The 22913-nt window shown below is 27.7% G+C and overlaps 2 protein-coding genes across 4 annotated transcripts in view; both read left to right on the forward strand.

The window, feature by feature from the left end:
• The first annotated feature begins 8523 nt into the window (after positions 1–8523).
• LOC107166487 (uncharacterized) lies at positions 8524–16307 on the forward strand. Its single transcript, XM_015515172.2, has 3 exons — positions 8524–9708; positions 11632–11892; positions 15922–16307. The coding sequence occupies exons 1-3, from the start codon at positions 8524–8526 to the stop codon at positions 16120–16122; spliced, it is 1647 nt and encodes a 548-aa protein (XP_015370658.2). The 3' UTR covers positions 16123–16307.
• Positions 16308–18864: 2557 nt separating this feature from the next.
• Positions 18865–22913, forward strand: part of LOC107166486 (uncharacterized) — a 155090-nt gene continuing 151041 nt past the window's right edge. Inside the window, exons 1-5 of one of the 3 annotated variants that reach the window (XM_089227101.1) lie at positions 18865–19041; positions 19101–19268; positions 19369–19647; positions 20206–20365; positions 20428–20559. The gene's annotated coding sequence lies outside the window, so the exon portion shown is untranslated. The remainder of the gene's footprint in view (positions 19042–19100; positions 19269–19368; positions 19648–20205; positions 20366–20427; positions 20560–22913) is intronic. The other 2 variants (XM_089227099.1, XM_089227100.1) reach the window with 2 other exon arrangements.

Consider the following 22913-nt stretch of genomic DNA (forward strand, 5'->3'; position numbering starts at 1 on the left):
GGTACTTCGTACCTCTACCATGTTACGGATCGTAAAATGTTATATCGAAACACTGACCATTATCTGAACTTGACGCATACGCTGTGTAGGTACCTACATTTTATACATATCATATATAACATTATATAAGACATAAATATAAGCTGTACGTGTAATGAACATTGAACAGCATTAATTGTTTTTAAAATAATTAAAATAACACATTCAAGAAGAACATTAAAAAATACATATACTATACATATATTTCGAAATCAAGTTGATAAATAGAAGTATAGCACAGGGTCACTAAACCAACTGATTTATATTGTTTTAAGAGTACTTATAAGAAATCAATTAATATAAACATGATATAAAATTCAATATTGTGTGACCATTGTGACAGATAATTTATGTTATTAAAATATCTAATAATATAAATGAATATAATATAATTGAGTTATTTATTTATAGCATCTGTATAAATTTAAAAAAAAATAGTTGTGTATAGTTCAATAGTTCTATAGTTTATACAAGTATTAATATGGTTAAGAAGGGTTATATTTTTGAAATACATGTTTTTATTACCTAATATTATTTTCACGCAATCGTGCTAAGATAATATTATTTATATAAAATGTATTTATTTAGACGAGAAACTGACAAATAAAATCAATCACATTGAGAAATACAAGTCAAAATATTATATTATTATTGATATTTTAATAGTTGAAAGAGAAACAATTATTTATGACAATTTACAACTATTAAAAGTTGTTTATAAAAATATTGTTTATCTATAATATATTATTATAAATTATTATAGTGAAAAAATACATAAAAACAACTACTATAGGTATGCGTGCGTCGGATCAAGACCAGTACTGACATGACTGAGATCTCACGACAATGTATGCGGGCGCTCACCGTGGACCGCTAGAAACTAAAAAACAATGTCAAAGTGAGCACCTATGTATATCCATTATCCATTATAACTTATAATAATATAAGTATAGTAACCACAGTGAACACGGGTCAGGCGGGGTAATAAGGATACGGTACTACAGAAGACGAGCAATAAACGATTATTTACGTGCTTCTCAAGTCACAATGTATAATGAAAAATCATATTAATCGTGCATTATAATATTATTGTAAACGAATGCCGCTCCTCACATGCATACTCACAGCATAATGTAGGACGGCTGCTAGAAGACGCATGATACGTTGCTAAAATTCCCAAGTGGTTGTCATCTATATATCGAGGTATATTATAGGGAAAAAAATGAAATGATCATATCATGGATTTACAAGAAACAACAATCACGTCGATGGTGAGAAGCAACTAGGTAAATAATAAACATAATAATATTGTATTATGTACTATAATATATCATATTATTATAAAGAACAACTAAAAAATCATAGTTTTCTTTACAAATCGTGCGTCCTATTTTTCCAGCTGTATAATATTACTCATTAATAATGCAGTATAGACTATTATTGTCTATATAGTCATTGCAGCTACGGTAACATAGGTACATAGTTTGTAGGTTAGATTAGGTATAGGTCCGGTATATATAATTATTGTATTGAATGTAGATTAAATACCTTTGCAACCCCACATTAGATAATAAAAAGGTCAATAACAAAAACCACGATGGTCGTATTGTATGCCAAGTACACGTATTTAAATATTGACAAAGCCCGTACAATACTTACGGATAAAAACGTTTAATGTAATATTAATTCAGCAACAAAGTTACACGAACAGTGTTTTTAAATTACATGACAGCTAAAACGTTTTTCCGTCGAATTCGTGTGTATAGAATTAATCAATACGTACCTTATACCATTATTATTATTATTATTATTATTATTATTATTATTATTATTATGTATATTTTCTTTCGACAAAACTAATAAAATATCCGCTCGAGTTAAAAAATATGTACATTATACTCGCATACGGCACATCGAACGATAAACAATAAAAGAGTTTACTGAAACGCAGAGATGCACGCAATATTATATGCGGGCAGCGAAAACGAGTCTGGTAAAATCGAGATGCTTGTAAAATATTCGACATATAGTATAATAATATTACTCTATCGAACGTTAGAACGACTCACATATTAATATATTATACATATTTGCATCGATAAAAACGTAATCGGACAGGTGTCGGTGTCGCGAATTCATAAACTCTATCAGCGGCGTAGATACGATATTTTTCTGAGGGGGGGGGGGGGGTTAAAATATATTTATGACACAAATTACAAGTTATTAGTTAAACTAAACGTCATTTTTATTTTGTTTCAAATTGTTATTAATTCCATCATCGAAAAATGCAAAAAAAAGATTACTTTAAAAATAATCAGTAACACAGAAGATAAAATACCAATATAAAAAGTTTTTTTAGATAGGTTGTGGGGGGGGGATTGGAAACCCCTTACGCCCCCGTAACTACGCCACTGAACTCTAAAGGTATTCGCATGTCGCAAACTCGCAACGTCTATGAAAAATTAGCTGTCACCAAAACCAAACCGTTCAAAACATATTATGACATTATGTAGGGTAAAATCGTGGATTATTTAAGAGTATATTTGCAAGTTCTTCCCCTAAATAAATTCAGAAGTATTCCTTGGAAGGCTGAAAGACTATCCAGGTCATACGATACGTGTGCGGCCACAAGCCCACAACATTTCCGTCAAATTCACAACTGTAATATAAATACTACCTACAACCTACCAGATAAAATGTATTATATCATGGGACCAACAATACATTTCGTATATTTATATATGTGAAAAATGTTGATTAACAACCATTACTTTGCAGAACAGAAAAATTACAAGTTCGTAATATATGTAGATTATACTGATAGCCGAGAGGCACAGGAAAAACATTTTCTCATGATGGGAGGCAGAATTATAGCCATAATATATAAACATATATAACCATAAGTCTCTTCTTAAGGCTCGTAATCTCTATTCTCCCTCCCCTATGAGATGCAAATATATACCATTATAATAACGTGGCTCTATCAGTGTAATTATTTTATTATTCTTCGTTCAGTGCTTAAAATTTAAAATTTACCGAAAAAAAACATATCTAGAATGTTTACCTATATAAAATTATATAACTGTTTTCAGTAGGTACTGTATGCACTATATGTAAAATGTTTCTATGATATTAATATCATGTCTGTAGTCTAAAAAATGTTTGTATTTTAATCGCGCACATTTACTTTTAAATTTGTAATGCCTATAAAAATATATTGAACGATGGTGTCCATTTAGTTTATGACTGGCTATGATATTATAATCTATATTGTGATATAAAACGCATAAGAAAATAACTTTTGGGCGTTAGCGTGTCTGCGTGTATTATATAGAAATATTAATATATAATGTCCTGTTGTGTTATAGTCGCTTAACGTCATTTTGATGTAAAAGCGTCGCCTTAATAACCGCTCTCTGGCGACGTGACATGAATAGACTGCACGCAAAACAAAATATTTCTGTGATGAACGACGACTGTATCATGCGACACTGAGATAAATTAAATGTTATTCGACGACACTGAAAAAAAAATAAAATGGAGCATTCAGAGCATAAAATGTTTCAACTGATAATATTATAAGTATATTTATATAACAATAATGTTGTGTTTATTGTACATTACTATTTCTGTTACTTTTCTTGAAGTTCGTGTGAAGAGGTACCTATACCTACTATACTTTTATAATAAATACACTTCTATTATGGTGATAGGTAGGTTAATAATAAACAATGGATTTTATATCTCCGCGGGGCGGTTTGTGTACACATATCTATGATATATTTCAAAATAATACGAACATTGGCTATCGGTATATTGTAAAAACAGATAATTCGTGAGCTTTAGTCATTTAGATTGCGGATGACACACGTACACAGTGGTTTTGCATGGTTGCATGGTATTATATTATAGGTAGGTAGGTTACCTTTAGGTACTGTAGTTCTGTGCATGGGTATATTATCATAATGGGAGTTTGTAATTTGAACCAAATTAAAGTTATGCAATTTGCACCACTCACAGGTAGTCGTAAATAGAATTTGTAATTTGCACCAAAATAATTATTTATTAGTTCGATTATCAAATATTCGATTATTCCTCGATATCCTCGCTGACTTCAAGACTAGATGGACAGGAATGACAATAATAATTTTTTGCCTTATCTGGTAACATTTTGACGTTTTACGTCCAATTATCAGTTGTAATCGCGTTATATTATATATTTATATAATGTAGGTATATCAGTTTATTATTTTGATAAAACACTAAGCTATACGTTTAGTCTTACCGCTTCGTGTCGTTTAACGAACATTTTTGTAGTGTAGTTTCTAGTTTTTTTTCTTGAAATATGGAAGTTAAGATAAATTAAAATATTCTGGGGGGTGGGGGGAGATATTTTAGAATAAAATAACCATAATTTTTATTTTGCATATAAAACAAAAAAAAACAAATATAATACAATTATATAATTATATTCTTTGGCGTTGTACACAGAGAAAATGTTTAACAAAAAATGTTTTTTTTTTTTTTTTTTTTTTTAATTGTTCATACAATTTATTTAATTGGAAAACTTTTTTTATATTTGAAATAATACGATTTCATATAAATTTACAATGATATGTGTATAAGCTAAGCTATTTTATAAATAAAAACACTAAAAACTAAGCTAAATTTATATTAGGATATAGAAACTTTTTTTTTATTGTTACAGCATCAACATCATGGTTATTAGTTAACAATTAAATTAAATAGTTATGTAAATATATAGAAACTTGTAAGTTGGTACTAAATAATCGATTTTAAATTTGGTGAAAATTACAATTCCTATTTCTTGCCACCTGTGGATGGTGCAAACTACATATCCTTATTTTGGTGCAAATTTCAAACAGATTTTTAAAAAAATGGTGCAAATTACAAATGTTGTTTATATTTTGAGTCAATTTTAATGCAAATTGACTATAGCCATCATAATGACGTGTTCGTTTTAATTTTAACGATACCCGATAGTTATTTTGTATGAGCGGGACACTGCAGGTATCGCAAGCCAACCCAAACTTGAATGAGAGATAAGTAAATATAAGTCGGGGTAGGAATGTGCAGGCGTTTGCCAGGCAAGGAGAGCCGAAGTACTTATAAAATACAAGTCAAACCTTTAGTATTTTAAAATATAAGATTACCTAACACCTAACGTAATCATTTAAAAATTTACTTTTATAAGTCTTTATAAGGACATCCCTCTGTGTTTAAACAAAATTAAAATAAAGTAAACTACATAATATAGTACTAGTACCTATATCAATTTTAATTAGATTATTTAATTGTTATTTTAAGTATAATTGTGATCTGTGGATTTTACCATCGAGACTTTTACCATGAATCGATTTTACCGAGGAGTTTACGTGTTTACACTGTTTACGGGTAAAAAATAACGTATCGTTGGAATTTAAATGATCTAAATTTAACCCTAAAATCGACTACCTGTAAATCGGTGGAATTTACTATCGCTCACTTATTACTTATGTAATATCCAACTGGTCGATTTTCGTATTTGTCGAAAATAATATTATGCGTTCGTGTATATAAGTATATACAGTATAGATTTATGTATAACAATACACGGTATACGTCTGCAATACAGCCAATACAAGTACCTAAAGTGATGTAATATATAGCGCTTTATTGTACATGATACATTACGTAACGGTGACTGTACATAAGTATAATAATACTCTGCCGGCCCGATGAATTTTCTATAAAATACATATATTATTATTATTAAATTATATGCATAATTTAAGTTGTAGTATTATAGGTATGATATAGTAGTCTGGCCGGGGCAATTATCGGGAAAAAGAAAACCCGGTCCCGCCGCACCTGTTGTTTGCGGGACCGACCATTAAAATAAGAACGAGAACAACACGGCATCGACGACGACTTGTCGAACACCTCTGTTAACGTCCTGCCCGCGCGCTGGACACGACACATCCGAACACGATAAAGCTTTATTACACACACGCGCGCCGCGTCGTACAATATCGGAAATGGCGTCCTATCTACCCAAACATGGTACCATACGTATATAAGTAATATGTATATTATTACTATTATTATACCATCGTTACCCGCTTGTATTTTATTGTTTGGCGCCCGCCGCCGATCACCGTGTGCCGGTAAATTATTATTACGCTGTATACATATAATATACAGGTGCCTATTATACCTATATGGTGTTTTATACTTATGCGTGTTATACCTAACGAGAAAAAATTATCTCTTTTTTTCGGCGTCAATGTGTTCGATTCTTTCTTTATTATTATTCACACAAATACCGTTGTCGGAGCACCATAAAACGTCGCCCGAACCAGATAACGCTATTAGGGCCATACCCGTTCGGGTTCGCGCGAGCCAGCGCGTCGGCTAATTAGTTAGGTCTGTTGTCGTGTTCTCCACTTGCCGCCGCGGCAAAGGTGACACACACACACACACACACACACACACACACACACACACACACACACACACACACACACACACACTCACGAGTGACCGGTTTTCGGCCACTGCAGCCGTTAATCAAGTGCCGCGACGCAACAGCTCTGCACGCGTATAGCACAACCACGGGGACGGAATAGTGAGAATATTATGAAAAGAAAAAAAAAACCGAATACAAGGACGAGCTTTGTATTCAACAGCTAATATTTACATATATATTGAACGGAATTTGTTACTCGTTATTATATTTATTTAACCTTTATTTAACTACTCGGACTATGTGTTTCCGATATGATTGATAGCGGATTGTCAAATTGTATGTTATTATACCCACTTACGAAGGTCTGGAGACAAATCCAATGGGCAATGGGTATAAGATATAACCGTGTAAGTATCACTGATTAAATTGACGCCAACGATAGTAGTGGAATATTGTGATGTCGCTTGGTGTGAAATCTTTTTATAATTTATATTATGTAGTTATCGTGATTTTTTCGGTTTGTTTTTATTATTACTTATTGCATATTGTATTATTTAAGAATATTGAAATCATTCAATAATAATCGTTATTTATTTTAAGCTATAAACCTAATTGAAAAAAAAAATACCAGATTTTGATATAATATGTTAAAAACTGGTAATTATCGAAAACGGGTGGATGAATTTGTTCACTATAAATTATGAACATCAAAAATCATTTCCTAGAAATAAAAGCAGTTTGAACGGTAATCTACCATTTATATAGGCTCTAAATTATTATACTTTAAAAACATATTTTGTATATTTTGTTATTAACATTTCCGTAATATTTTGATTATATTATAATATTATATCTCATGGACAACTTTGACGTAAAATATTATATGAGTAAATAGGGATCACCTAATGGTATTATGGTGTTGCCTAATGCTTAATGCACAAGTATGTTGTCTTGACGTGTACCTACCTATAAATACTAAATATAGCAGAAAATTTTAAATTATATTTCATCGATAATATTGTCTGTTACGTGAGCATCAGTAAGTGTCATTAATTTTTTTTTTCGTCTTTCTGTAGTGGTATAAGTACGTATGGAATTTAATTATTTTCCAATTCTTATAACGAGTTCACATAAAGCAATTCTTATAACGACGATGAGCTGATTTTACGATTGTGAATTTTATGTGAATATGTGATGGTTATAAGAACGTCGGTTTATTGCTGATGCCACGATGCGCTTATTTCCAATTATACATCGATGCTGTTCGAAAATTTATTTTCATATTATCATCATAAACTAATGTTGCGGGAGTAAAAAAAAACTGTGGCGCGAAAAATGCTGACTGTCGACATTGTTTTATTGTTGATAAATTTCATATTTTAATAACACGAGCAATGGACGTTGTCGCAATCAGTAATCACATTGTTTCGAGTCCGGTTATCACTGCGGGTGACCGTCTACACCCCATACCACTAACTTAAGACAACTTAAAGAAAACAATTGGATGTGGGCGAATAAAACGGTTGTCAAATTTCATAGTTATTTTTATTTTGCAGTAAATCCTATACTGTTTAAACAGTTAATCCTAAATAATATTTTATTTTCATTACATTATTTAAGGTTATCATTGTAAGGAAATCATTACTTCAATAAGTGTTTTATGTTCTTATTAATATAATGGATATAATATAATTCCTTGCATATACATGATGACACTTATAATGAGTAAATTAAAAGGATCACTCCGTAGAATCTATTACATATAATTCATTGTCATGGTAATTAAACCCTGCATTTATTGAATAAAGTAAGGTCAATAAATATACGAGATGCTTGCATTTAATATTTTTATTCTGTAATTTGTAAGTATATTTTATATTTATTTTAATTCAAAATGTAAATTATTCATAACTCAAAAAATTGTTTAGTTTTAATTTAATTTGTTTTAGAAAAATTCACTATAAAAAAAAAAAAAAATAATAATGTTGATTTGATAAAAACAAACGGTTTTCATGATGAAACCAACAAAAGTTATGGGATCAAAACGTTTGATAAGGGATTCACTATTGAGATGTATAAATAGTTGCAAACAGTTAAAATTACCAAAAATTAAAAGTAAAAATGATAAAAATCGATTATTAAAAACTAAAATGTCTGTAGTAAATCTTAAACAAAGTATTAAAAATTATGAAGCTGGTGAAAACGAAAAATCTTGTAACTATAAACCAATTGATTTGTCAAAAAAAATCATAGCTAACAAAATAGTGAAACCCAAAATTAATCCTAATGAAAAATTGCAGTGTCCAAACCTTATGGAAATTGAAAAAAAAATTCAAAAAATGCCATCAAAAATTTTTAGTCGAAAATTTTCGAAGTATAAAGATGTTAGACGAAAGTTAAAAGCTAAATTCAAATCCAACTACAAAAGTAGTGGAAAATTTGATCAAAGCTCAACTAAATATAAAGCATACGTGAATAAAAATAAAAATAAAAAAAATAAATCATTTTTGAAATATTCCATGTGTAGTATTGGTTTTAATAGAGAAATACTAAAAAAAAAACGTACCGTGTGTTCAGAACTTCCAGGGAAAGGAGCTTACAATCATCGCTTTGCGTATGATGACGCATTACAGCTACAACGGGAAGGTATTGAGGTAGACGTATTGTATAAAGTGAAAAATAAAACTGACTCTATATATGTCATAAATGGAGAATTTCTATGGACAAAAAAGAATAAAAGATCAGCTACTTGTTTGAAGTCATCCAAAAAATCTAAATTAGTTGTAAATACTATGGATAAAATAAATCAAGATCAAAAACTTGCTGAATCACTAATATCAATGACAATACAAGAAAAAGCTGAATTTGCTAAAATGCTAAGAGAAAATGAAAAGAAGAAAAGATTAGCTAAAATGGTTTTATTACAGAAAGCAGAAGTAGAAAAACAAAAAAAACTAAGACTTGAAGAATTTATAAGGAAACGTGAATTGGAGAATATAGAGAAGGATCTTCGAGCTAAAGAGTTAAGTAAAAGATTGAGGGAAAAATCTTTAAAAAAGAAAGCAAATTATGAAAAATTAAATCAGAAACAAATAGAAAAAGATAGCGCAAAATATTATGCCAATAACAATAATGATGTTACGTATACCACAGACAATAAACAAGTAAAACCCAAGGGAAATGGTTACGATAGATTTAAGGTAAAATACAGTCATTTTAATAATATAGAATTATATAATATAAACAATATACGGCGGTATTATTAATGGCCAATAGTGAATTCCCTCACGCATACGCTATCAGTTTGCCATAAAATAATTATCAATCTTAAATTTTACTTATCCAAAACTAATATTATATATTTTAAAAATAGGTAATCAAGACAATTTTTTGAGCCAGTCGCATATTACTAACAGCAAATTTTTTATATTTAAAATCTAAATAACTTTTTCGTGTGAAACGGTTTATAGTTATTTATGTCATATAAAAAAATATTTCAAAATATGCCATATTTTTAATAATGATTAAAATATTGTAATATAACTCGTAATCAATGGTAAAAAATTATTAACAAAATAATATCCAATTTTCGTGAGTCCAAATGAAATCAATGAATGAAAAATCTTGTAACAGTATACATGGATTGAAAAAAGGAGCTAAAAAGTCTCAAGGAATCTACTCGAAGTAACTCTTGCTTTTATTGAAATCCATCAACAACCAAGTATATTTTCTGAGATAAGCTATTAGCAATTCGTATTCTCTATTCTCTTACAATAAGTTTCTTCAGCCTTACATTTTCTTGGAAGTGGTATGTTTCCAAATCAAAAAGAAAGTAATTCTCTAATGCTATAAATTAAAATAGTTGATATAAATTATAATTAGTGCTCAGGAATTTCTGGTGGGTTGATTGGCTACACATATGTATAGTTCAAAAGGGAGGGGGGATAAAATTTCATGAACCATGACCCAAGAGTCAGGAAAATGAAAAATATGAAATATAGAATTTGATAAAACTCCTGAATATAATATTATTGTAATACATACTGTCTTATTTTTAAAATTAATTATACTTTTTCAATGTTTTTTCTATGAAATATTTAATATTTTTTTGATTTTAAAATATTTTGTTTTGTTAAGTTTTAAACTTCTTGTATATAAATTTGAATTTAAGTTATTAGTTATAAGTGTTATTACCTATAATCATATCTAAATAATTATACTCGAGGTCTTAATCTCAAAAGATTCTAATTTTTTATAACTTATATAAATATTATTTAAATTTTTGTGGATTTCAATATTGTTAAAAAGGTAAGCAAAATATTATTGAAAAATAAATAAAAACTATTTTAAATAGTAGCTACTTAAGTTCATAAATTTTATTTTTCGATAACTTCACTTTTATTAACCATAACCTACTTATAAACTACAAACACATGTCTATTTTTGCTAAACCGTGGGTTTTAACCCATAGGGTTACACCGATTTGATTAGATGGCTAAATGACAAAGGCATTTAAAAATGTTCAATAATAAATTGTTAAAATATAATATACATACAAATAAATTTAAATTTAATAAAACGGTTGAGATTTTATAAAAAAAAATGTCAATAATAAAATATGATATACATATCCAAATCGATATAAATTTAATAGATTGATTAGTTCTAAATTAACATTTGTTATTCAATAACTATTCACCGTTACCGTGGCACACGGGTATTACCTATGATTTTGGCGCTTATGTATGATACGAATTTTAATTTTATTATCTCATTTTGGCGATTAAGTCTTTCACCAGGTTAGATTTTCCTTTATTATATAATATATTGTTTATATGAAGTAATTTGAAAATGTAGTGCGGGCCAGATAAAAAAGGTACGTGGGCCGCCAGTTGCCCATCCCTGCTTATTGCTAATATTGCTATCCAGTATACCTACCTACTACCTAGTACCTACTATATACTATTACTAATAATTATTAGTCTTTACTCTATAAAACCATATTATAATTATAATATCATGATTTATTGTTGATACAATAACATTTTATGATTAATTTTATAGTAATATATTATACTACCTATAATTGCTTTATAGTGACATTATTTTTATTGTTTCTTTAGGTCATTACTGATTCAAAAAAAATTAATAATATCGGACGATGGGTATTACAAAATGATTGCGTCTTTACCATGTCTTGGTTAAAAATTGTAGCCCGTCGGATTAATTCTTTGGATGAACGAGTAGATACAATGTATACGAATAAATGGATGCAGATTGCCATTGATAAAGTGGATGATGTAATGACAAAGAAAAAACCGATGTCTAATTGTTGTAAAAAGGATTTAATTGGCCGACAATTGTTGCGCAATAAAAGTGTCCAGGTTTGAAGTTTACCTAATAATATGATAGCTCAGAACTCGTGATTAATGATTAAATTAAAAATATTACAATAAATTACAAGATATTAAGTGTTTGCCATTTGGATTTTAAAAATTAAATAATATTAAAAAAAAATTATTTCTATTACCTACTTAAATTTAAAAGCATTATATTTTTAAGTAAATAAGAGAATTATCACTACAGAAAATAATCACTCAATAACAGCTTACAAGTTACAATAATATTAATGCATATAAATTTCAGACATAAATAATTGTTCAGGTTATATCGTCATAAATTTAACCGTCTCCAGACCACTACGCGCTATTCCACACATCGATTGTAATATATTATACATTTATATCGGCAGCAGTTGAATATAGGAGTGAGTACATATATACTTATATATAGCACGGAGTACCTTACTCTGCCGATAAGAACTTCCGGTAGACTTATTCCATATTTGTATTATGTGCGGCAGGCGGTCGTGAAAAAAAATATAATTTGATATAAAAATAATTTATAAACTTTTTAATTAATAATTTAAAACGATTACAAAAGAAAATATTATTTTATGAGTTCTGACTTATGAGTAAAAATAAAATCATAACGCGAAATTGGTTAGGTACTTTTGACTATTTGGTATTTATGTAAAAGATATTTTAATAATACATTAATCGCGGATATTTCTCACTAAACTGTTTTCAGTGTAATATACTAATATGGACATCTTCCGATACATTTTATGGTGCGGACGCTTTCTACCCATTTTTTTTTTAATCTCATCATATGATATTTATTACTTTATTTTCAGTTGTCCAATTTTGCCTTAAATACGGAATAAATTTTCAAATATTTTCATACATATTATGTTAAATTATAGACATATTTTTGATAATTGTAACCTAATACCTAATATATTTTCCATATAAAACATAGTTAATAAAGATATTAGGGTGCACACGAAACTCCACGAAATAAAACAAGGTGTGTTCATATGGACACATCCCCGATAAAAAATAATTGAGAACGTTATTTATGGTAATACGATTGAGGACGTTTGATATTTTTTTTCCAACGTTGCCAAATTTAATCGAACAATAATTTGAGCACGATAATCGGCAATCGAACGTTATACCATTTTGACTGAACGATTGATACAGTTGATTTTTAACATTTATCGGACGTTTATCAGATTAACTAGATGTTATTATTGTAAATTAGATACCAGATATACGAGAGAATGACTAGACTTAAATTTCTAGAACTATCAATGTTGCTGAAAGCTTTCGTGGGACATTTAATAGGCAATTTTATAGCTCTCATCCAGAAATATATATTGTTATCAAAACTCTAATTGAAACTCAATCAAAAACTTCATTAAAAATAGCAATGATAGAACAGGGTAAAAAAAGAAATGCCAATAAAGCAAAAGGATAAATTGATATGTAGCAATTAAAAGTTCTAATAATTTATTAAAATACCTAAAGTATTGGAGTATGTTGGATTACGCTATCCCGCTATAATTAATTTATACGTAACTAATTTGATATGACATATACATATTTTGATAATATTCTATATGTTATACTTATTTTTACATATTTATTACATATTTTTATTTTTTAAATATATTTATAATACATGTGACTTTTTTCATGAATATTTGTTAAATGATAAATAATAAATGATATGGCAACGTTGCAAGTAAATTCGTTCTCAATTGTATTCTTTTTTGGGTTTTATTTGGGTCAGCGGTAAGTTCTTTGTTATTTTTAGTGTTCTCAATCGTTCTACCAAAAAGGTATAATGATCTCAATTGTTCGATAGCCCACATTCCACATACCTTTCTTGAGTGTTTGAAAATGTCCTAACTAGACTACGGATCGGACACACTCAATTCACTTATAATCTATAATGAGTAAAAACGATCCTCCAATATGTCCAACATGTGCCACTGATCTAAAAATTAAACACATATAATGATTGAATGTTGAACCTAATCTTAAATTTCATTACAAACGGTGAACTTCAAAACAAAATATAAACACTTTATGAATATTTTGATGTAATGATATAAATAATAATCCTTGTAACCCAATGACTTATGTCGCCAAGCGTAATTTTTGTTAATAATAAAAAAGATATTTTTTTTGGATTTCTGTCTATTTCAATAAAATTAGACATAAGATAAAAAAAAATTTATTTCATATAAAATAATGAACTCTTAAAAATTGGTGTTTGGGGAAAATGTCGGCATCAAAAATTTTCAGTAGATGTCCTAATCAATAATAAAAGTTCTAGTTGGGAGGAGGAGGAGAGATAAAATGTCCATTTTTCATATTATATGCGACAATCCATAATAACAATGAAATAATAAACGTAATTTTGACTATAAGAAAAATTATCTAAATTATAAAAAATACAAAAATCATATTTGTTTAAATACTTAATATACTCTGTTAGTTATTAATTATTACAAAAGTTTTTCATTTTAAGTTATTTCTTATATTGATTAAATAAGTATCTATCTCCGTATTTATTTATAATGGCGCTGTATACCTATATATTAGAACTTCTACATACGCTATATTTGATACTTCTATAGTATTTACCTAATAAGATAGAATATTGTAGATAAATAGTCAAATGTTAAATTAAAATAATATTTTGAGACTAGTCGTACTTAATTGCTTTATAAACATTCAACAGTAAACGTTATAACTTTTAATAGGTACGCATGTAGATACCTAATACATTTTATAAAGATTAAATCGTTATTAATACAATTTAATACTATTTAGTTTTATAGAGCAAATTACAATATTTATATCTTCTTCAAAAGATATTAACAAAAAGTTTATTTTATGTGCATACGCAAAAACCATTTTTCTTTGGTAAACGATCCCTTTGTACTGTCCATTGTTTAAAATCCATACTGCGGACATTTTGTACGGACAGGTAAAAATGTACAATATAAAACACGGACCTTTTGTAGTTTGCACTATTAAATATGTCATAAAGTATAATATATTAGTACATATAATGACAATGTTAAAAAGTTTAATGAGATATAAACATAATTTTATTTATTTTATGGCATTTTATAAGAAGTGAATGTTATCAGCAAAAGTTTGCAAGGTACAACTAAAATAAGGCTTTTAATTTTTTTAAAAATTATTTAGACAAACAGGATTTGAAAATTCTGTAATAACTGCAAAAGCAATTTGTGAAGAAAATGGTATTATTGATAGAAATTATAAACACATCGTTTAAAAAGAAGAGAAAAGACTTTAAATCATTAAGGAGACGATAATATAGTAAATTATGAGAGTAGAATAAGCTTCATAATTTTTTAAAACTAACTTTATTTAATCACTAATTATTTTTAAAATATACTTTATTAACTTATTGTGTATCAATTTGATATTATATGAAGATAAATTTTATAAACCGAAAAGTGGTAGAATCAATAGAAATATGATAAAATAAATAAATTTAATAAGTATGATTTAATTTTAATAATTCCAAATAAATTATATTTATTTAAATACATCGTCAATTAGGAATAATAAAATATATCACTACTATTAACTGGTGATTGTGTATTTTAAAAGTGTCTAAAGATTGTTTTATAAAACAAAATATTAAGTATAAATATTTACCATCTAGTTTCATAATCATCGATGGCCACACCAAAAATATTGACCAAGGTCCAAAAATACTAAGTGGCGTCACTACCATGTAGAATTATTAGTATTAAATGTAGTGCAAAATGTCTACATTCTGCAATCTTAGGTTATTACCTGATCGTAGGTACAAACTGTCCGTGTTTTGTCCTTTTAATGCTCGACCGTAAAACACGATTTAGAAACCGTTTTCTTTGCATGTATATGAGATTAAAATATGCCGAGAGAGTGATTAAGATTTATTGCAAAACGATTACGGTTAATAAATAAAATAAAATACGGTAGCTCAGTTTATAAAGTAATATAATAGATTTTGTTTGTACTGTTTTATATTTTGTGCAGGTATCCCCTAGTTTTGTAATAAAAAATAAAAGGATGATGAAATGTCACAAATATACTTGTCATACTTCAATTGGCGTTCGCAAATCTCCTAAGTTCTCCAGTTGTCCAGGTGATGGCCAGGGCGTTAGAAAACTGCACAAGATGATTAAAACAGAAGGCAGCTATTTTCAAGTGATCAGCGTGGATGCCTTTGGGTCATAACGTTGCAAGGACCGGATGCATTAAATTTGGTATCGAGTGGGTTAACCGGAAGTGACGGGAATAACAATATAAGCCGCCGTTCTAATTTTGAACGACCGTCGTGTACCTATAATAAATTATAATGGTTGTCAGATATTAAGTTCTATTAACTAAAAAAAATCGTTCTGCTACTATTCTCGGGTTTGTTCACAACTAATAGATTTCCATATACATACATAATAGGTATATTATAAAATATAAATATTATATACAATGAGCACTTATTTTTCTATACCTATATTTACTATTAGTTATTAATTTATTATTTATTACTTATCTTCCTACCTATAATTATAATATAATATTTAAAAAAAAATTATATTTTATATTTCTAACTTTTGTAAAAGAAATGTTGGTTGACTAAAAAATCACTATACTTCAAAATAGTGGGTACCGGAAGTTCTTAAGTTTATAGCAAATATATCTATTGTCTTCTAAGTTTATATTATCAACTTCATGTTTTACAACATCAATAACCAATGAAATCGTTTAGTCTGTAGTGCTTAAAATAAATACGACTTAACTTTTTTTTGAGCTATGAAAAATCTTTATTCAATCATTAACTAGGTAATATAACGGTTATTTGTTTAGGTATATATTTTATCTGTTGGTCTAAATTAAAATTTTATTTGGTATATAATTAATGGTACAATATTTCTGTAGGCTGATTGGGACTATTGTAAAATCAAGAAGTTCAACCCAAGATTACTGTAGCTCCAGGGGCGTCCTTGTGGGGGGGGGGGGCGAAAGGGGCGATCGCCCCCCCCGTAAGGTGACTGACTTGCATAGTAATTATTAGTAAATTTTATAATTTAATATTATAATATTAAGTGACACAAATATTTTATAGATAGGAGACTATTATAGTTCTAAATTACAAAAGTTGAAAAAAAAATGGTTCATCACTCAGTATCTGAATCCTATATTCTCATGTAAATTAATATTTATTTTTTTATTATTTCGCCCCCCCCCCCCCCCATAGCCAAGGTCTGGAGACGCCCCTGTGTAGCTCTAAATGAGGCTGCTGCTATACTTAAAATCAACCATTTCAAACATTTTTTAATTTTGTTTCAATAAATATAATTGAATTTGAGGTATATCATTAGCTTCTTGCAGGCTCGTATTGAAGATAATCATAATTATGACATTATACCTAACTACTATCAACTAGGTACTAAAAACTTAAATAACATTAAATTGAAATGTAATTATTTGATAAAAATTGTTAATGAATAACACCCGTTGATCAACAAAATACAAGGGATAATATAAATAGTAGATAATGTATAAATATTTGTGTAATTAAAAAAAATAATACCAAAATCTAATTCTTCAAAAATTATTTAAATATTATAGTCTATAGGTTCGATTACTTTCTGGATATATAAAAAAAATATAAAAGTCATTTATTTAAATAGCTAGGGCGATAGGTATATTAATGGGGATATAACGTTTGCATCTCATTTTTAGTTTTTACCTTTTTAATAGCCCGAGGGAGTCCGCAGTGCAGTGCAGTCAGTTATTGAACAATTATTAAATTAAATAACCCGAGAGCCTTCTCGGTCCACGGGCTACAGTCTGTTGTTACCTATAAGTATTTATTTCAGATAAAATAATCGCCTAAAAACTTTTAAGATACATGTCTCATGTCTGACGATCTACTATGTGGCTCAGATGTAAAATATTATAATACATATAATATAAAAATCTGAAACTTGTAAAATATGAGGGTTATCCAAAACCATAAAATAAATAATGATTAGCACATATTTTTAGGGTGCAAGTCACATCTACTTGTGATGTTGTGAAGTAGTGAGTCATGAGTATACCCTTGGGTTTAATTGGATGCACTCGGGTTGCATTAGATATTTGACCTTTTTTGAACCACACTCAAGAGGTACCTTATTCCGGAGACGGAACATTGAATAAATGCAATTTTGGGACTAAGAAAATTTCCACAAAAAAATATTAATTAGTTCTTCGTCTCAGTTAAAAAAAAATCTCGCATGTTTGGAAACCAATACATTTTTGAATTTTTCTATTTCTCATTTTATCACCCCTCTGAGAGCATTACATTATGTTTTTTGTCCTAAACTGTGTGATCAAGAATCTATTTATGGAACGGGTCAGTTACGTCGATTATATTGTTTTATTTTTTTGTAGTTTATTGTGTTGTAACCTGGTTCGTTGGCATTCCATAACATTATTTCTGCTTGATTCGATGGCGCCATCTATATTTTAAAAGTGTTGCCATATGCTGACTGTATTATCTAATTATCTGAATCATCAGACTATAATGTTTAAAAAAATAATGACAAAATAAACATTAAACATGCCAACATTTTGGCATCTCAACAATTCTAACAAAGTTATTAGTGTTCGATCCAGTGTTATTCTTAAATGAAGAGATGGTAACTAATAAGTGTCCATTTTTTCAAACTATTCAAGTAAACTGGTTTGCCCACAAGTTAAATAAAAGAACAGCTAGGTACAATAATATTGTATGATAATTTACATATTATGCCGTATAAGGTATAACTGTTACGTTTGAAGTACGATATTAATGACGACGAATTGTTCGTTTTTTGTTCAAAAATAGGTATCAGTCTAGATTTTGAAATATTAAACCTATTATCGATAATCAGAATTCCGATACACCAATATTGCCAACATTAATTCTTACCGAAAAACATGCTTGGCCTCTCGATGACCATTCAGTTTTCAGTATCAAAATTCACAACAAATATCAACATTATAATTTATCACAGAATTTTGAACATGTACGTGATTATCCGTGTTGCTGTGTATGTGTTTGTGGATGTTTCACTGCTTCAGTAATTCAAGTGATCGAGCGCGACGCCTGTCGATCGTCAACTCTGAGTGAGTACTATTCAACAATTATGTAATTATTCAAGCTAAATTCATTAATTTTAATTAAGTCTACTCTGACACGACGAAACGTGTCAAAAACCAGGACACACTTAAAACGGGATGTTTGACACCTGTTGATCTGTTGCATTCACTGAATGTGTTGTTTTTTTGAAACTGGATGATGTTATTACATTTAAACATTTGGTATTTAATTTAATAATATTAAAATAATTAAGGTAAATTTTTGCATAAGTTATCACAAATTATTTTGTATAGTAACTGATAATAATATGTGAACTTGACAACTTGATTATTGATATATATATTTTTATTCAGTTTAGGTAGGTATGTCAGTTGTATATATTAGAATATGGAGAGTTGACAATGCTACTGCATTTGGGAATACTTGAATTATTATTCAGAAAGGGTGGAATGTGGAATAACAAGTTCATATATCTTATTTTAATTTTTGGTTATCCAAGCATTTACCATGTTATTGAAGAACTTTTTAAATGATAAATACCATTGCGAACTCAAGCAATTCTCAAATCATATACAGGTGTTTTAATTATCAAATAATCGACTACCATGAACATAGACTGAACAACTTCAGAGGTATATTGAAAATTACTGAAATATTTAATTAGTTAAGTTATTATATATTTTTCTTATGTTTCTATAGTAAAAAAATAAATAAACCATTATAAAAAAAATTAAAAATGTTATATAGTAAAATGATTGGTTTTATTCTCTGTTATAGTTGTATTATTCCATAAGTCATTAGTTGTATAATATATAAATAAATTAGTAAGCTAGTATTAAATATTAGTATAATGAGGTATTATTATTATATTATAGTAAATATAAAATGTATACAATTAACAGCATAAAATGTCCACTTCTGGTAAATACCACTGAGTATTATCATCATATGGGGTATCAAATGCCATAATTTTTATGTACCTATATAATATATTTTATTACATAAGATCAAGTGATTAGTAATAGTTTCAAGTATTTCAGATCAATTCATTCCCAATCAAACAAATTTTACTTGCATATAACTATAAGTAATCAACGTCCATAGAGCTGTATGGAACAATTATGTTTTTTAAATTTTTATTCGTATTATTGAATTAATTTAAATGTATTTTTGTCATTCTTTTTTTGTAGTTTGCTACAAGATTTTGATATCAAAACGACACAAACTATTGTCAAAACAGTATTTGGAAAATTCATTTATTTTTGAAATCATTCTACAACCAACTACATTATAAACTGTAAAAAATTTAATTGAATCTGTAAGTCCATTCACATAATATCCTATTATAGAGTAAGTAAGTTAGTATATAAATTTATTTTTATTTTTCTGTGTCTAATTAAGTATTATTTTAGATGTATGGTCTATGTTATTTCAAGTTCATTGGAGATATTCAAATGCATAATATTTCATGAAGTTAAAATGTGCTATTATTGCTGAGTATCGTCCAGCTTATAAAATAAGTTATCTTACATATTGATTATTGGGTAAGTCATTATACCAGGTGATTCTTTTATCATTGAACACTCATTATTTCAAAAATTATTAATGTTTTTGAAAATATTATTTTACATAGTTTCTAATTGTTAAAAAAACAAAGTTTTTATTAAAAAATTATATTTTCTATCCTTATAATTTTTAAGTTTTTACTTTTGTGAATGACAACATAGAGTTTTAATTTCATATTCCAAAGCAGAATACTTTTCCGAGTATTTTGATTCATAAAAATCGAATTTAGGACGAGTAGTTCATGAGTTATAAGTATTAAAGTTTAGACAAGCGGAGTAGTGGATAAACATTTTGCGGGGTAACCCCGTACAAGTACACTCTGCCAATCTAAACTTTAAATACTTATAACTCATAAACTACTTGTCCTAAATTTGATTTTAATGAATCAAAATACTTAGAAAAATATTCTGCTTTGGAATATGAAATTAAAACTCTATGTTGTCATTCAAAAAAGTAAAAAACTTAAAAAAATTATAAGGATAAAAAATATTTTAAAATACATTTTTTTAATAAAAACGTTGGTTTTTGAACAACTTGAAATTATGTAAAAAAATATTTTTAAAAACATTAGTAATTTTTGAAATAATGAGTGTTCAATGATAAAAGAATCACCAGGTATATAAATGTAATAATTGAAAAATATATAATTTTATATTATATTTCATTACCAATAAATACAATTTTTTTAGGTAATTCCCATTTATAAATTAAATTTATTTTATAAGACATTTATTAGTTTTTGATTTAATGGTATACCATGATATATTATATTAAGAGGTCATTGTACCCAGATAATACTCTAAAATTAACGTCCAATAGTTCTGATTTTGTATTAATTGTTAACTTAAAAATTAGAGAGAATTCTATCAAACTTAAATATAAAAACATTATAAGTGATCTCTTGTTGGGTTTTTCAATATTTTAATTTTTAATTGAGTTATGAGTATATCTCGGATGTTAATGGCCAAAATGTCATTAAAACATGCATTTAAAAAAGTCAAAATATGCAATTATATGCCATAAAATATATTAAATATATCTATTTTTCTATTTTTCAACAAATAAATGAAATAAGGGGTTAATGTTAATTAAAAAAAAATTATATATACTTGAATCTGTATTTAAAATACAAATATTTTATTACAAAATACTTAATTCACAGCTATTATAAACACAGTAATATGATTAATTAGTTTCCAAACTATTAAATTTAAATCTCACATAGTTTTAGTTCTTTATTATGTATCAGGATTACACTGAATAACAATTATTTTTCTGATATGTTCAAATTTGGAAGACTTGATGATCCGATAATAAGTTTTTATAAATCAAAAACAACTGCTCCACATCTACAGAGTTGATTGGTGCGTACTTAAATTTAACAATGTTGTCAGTTTCTAATTTCTTAGATTCATGAATGTGGGGCTTATAAACAATAATATTAGCAATGATTTTTTTTTTTTATTGAAGTACAACAAATTAGAGATAATAAATTATAATATTATAGACAATTTTTAATGTTATATTTATAACCTATAATATGTATACATGCTAAATAATTTAGAAATAATCAATATAATATGCATTTATATGCTCAAAAATGTATAAATAAGCTTACATATTAGTAATCTAGACTTCATGAATCAAATTTATATCATACTTGGGTATAATTCTGGTTGTGCGATAAAAATATGCAAATTCATAAACATTCAAGCTTTAGTTATGAGCATTTAATGTATTAAATGGAACTGCTGGACGTACATTTTGAAGTACAGGGTGATTTTCTAACTATGCTCACCCACATTTTTCCTTTAATAGTATATTCATTCAAATTTTAGATTTTTGAATTTTTCTTACTTAAAGAACATATTTTTTTACTGGTTAAGTGTTCTGTGGCAATACAAACTTTTATTTTTCATATGAGAACTCCCTTTTTTACTGAAAAATAATTTTTGCAGATGATTTTTTGAAAATGTTGATGTATTACTGCAACTTGATTACAAACGCTCTCTTAAGATATTTTTATCAGTGTTCTCTGGTTAGTCATGTTGGCTATTATATTAGTACAGAATATATTAAATTCATTTTAGTATCAATTATTCAACTATTATAATAAACATAAGACTTTTTGTTTTTAAACATTGTAAAGTTAAAAATATAACCATTATCATTTGTAGGAAAATATAAATAGTAAATACCTATTACACTAAAAATAAAACCCATATTTTCTCATAGAGTATTGAGAACCCTCCACGGCCTCCACAATGAATTTAAAAACAAGTCCATTGTCTATATTGATATTACATTACTATTTTATAACCATTAACTAACC

This window comes from Diuraphis noxia, unplaced genomic scaffold (assembly GCF_037042655.1).
Source record: "Diuraphis noxia isolate RWA-SAM2 unplaced genomic scaffold, SU_Dnox_SAM2 contig0004, whole genome shotgun sequence".
Taxonomy (NCBI): Eukaryota; Metazoa; Arthropoda; class Insecta; order Hemiptera; family Aphididae; genus Diuraphis; species Diuraphis noxia.

Coding starts and splice junctions, on each gene's coding strand:
- LOC107166487 (XM_015515172.2), top strand. CDS start 8,524: ATGAAACCAACAAAAGTTATGGGATCAAAACGTTTGATAAGGGATTCA. Junction 9,709..11,631: donor ATGGTTACGATAGATTTAAG/GTAAAATACAGT, acceptor TTGTTTCTTTAG/GTCATTACTGATTCAAAAAA. Junction 11,893..15,921: donor TGCGCAATAAAAGTGTCCAG/GTTTGAAGTTTA, acceptor TATTTTGTGCAG/GTATCCCCTAGTTTTGTAAT.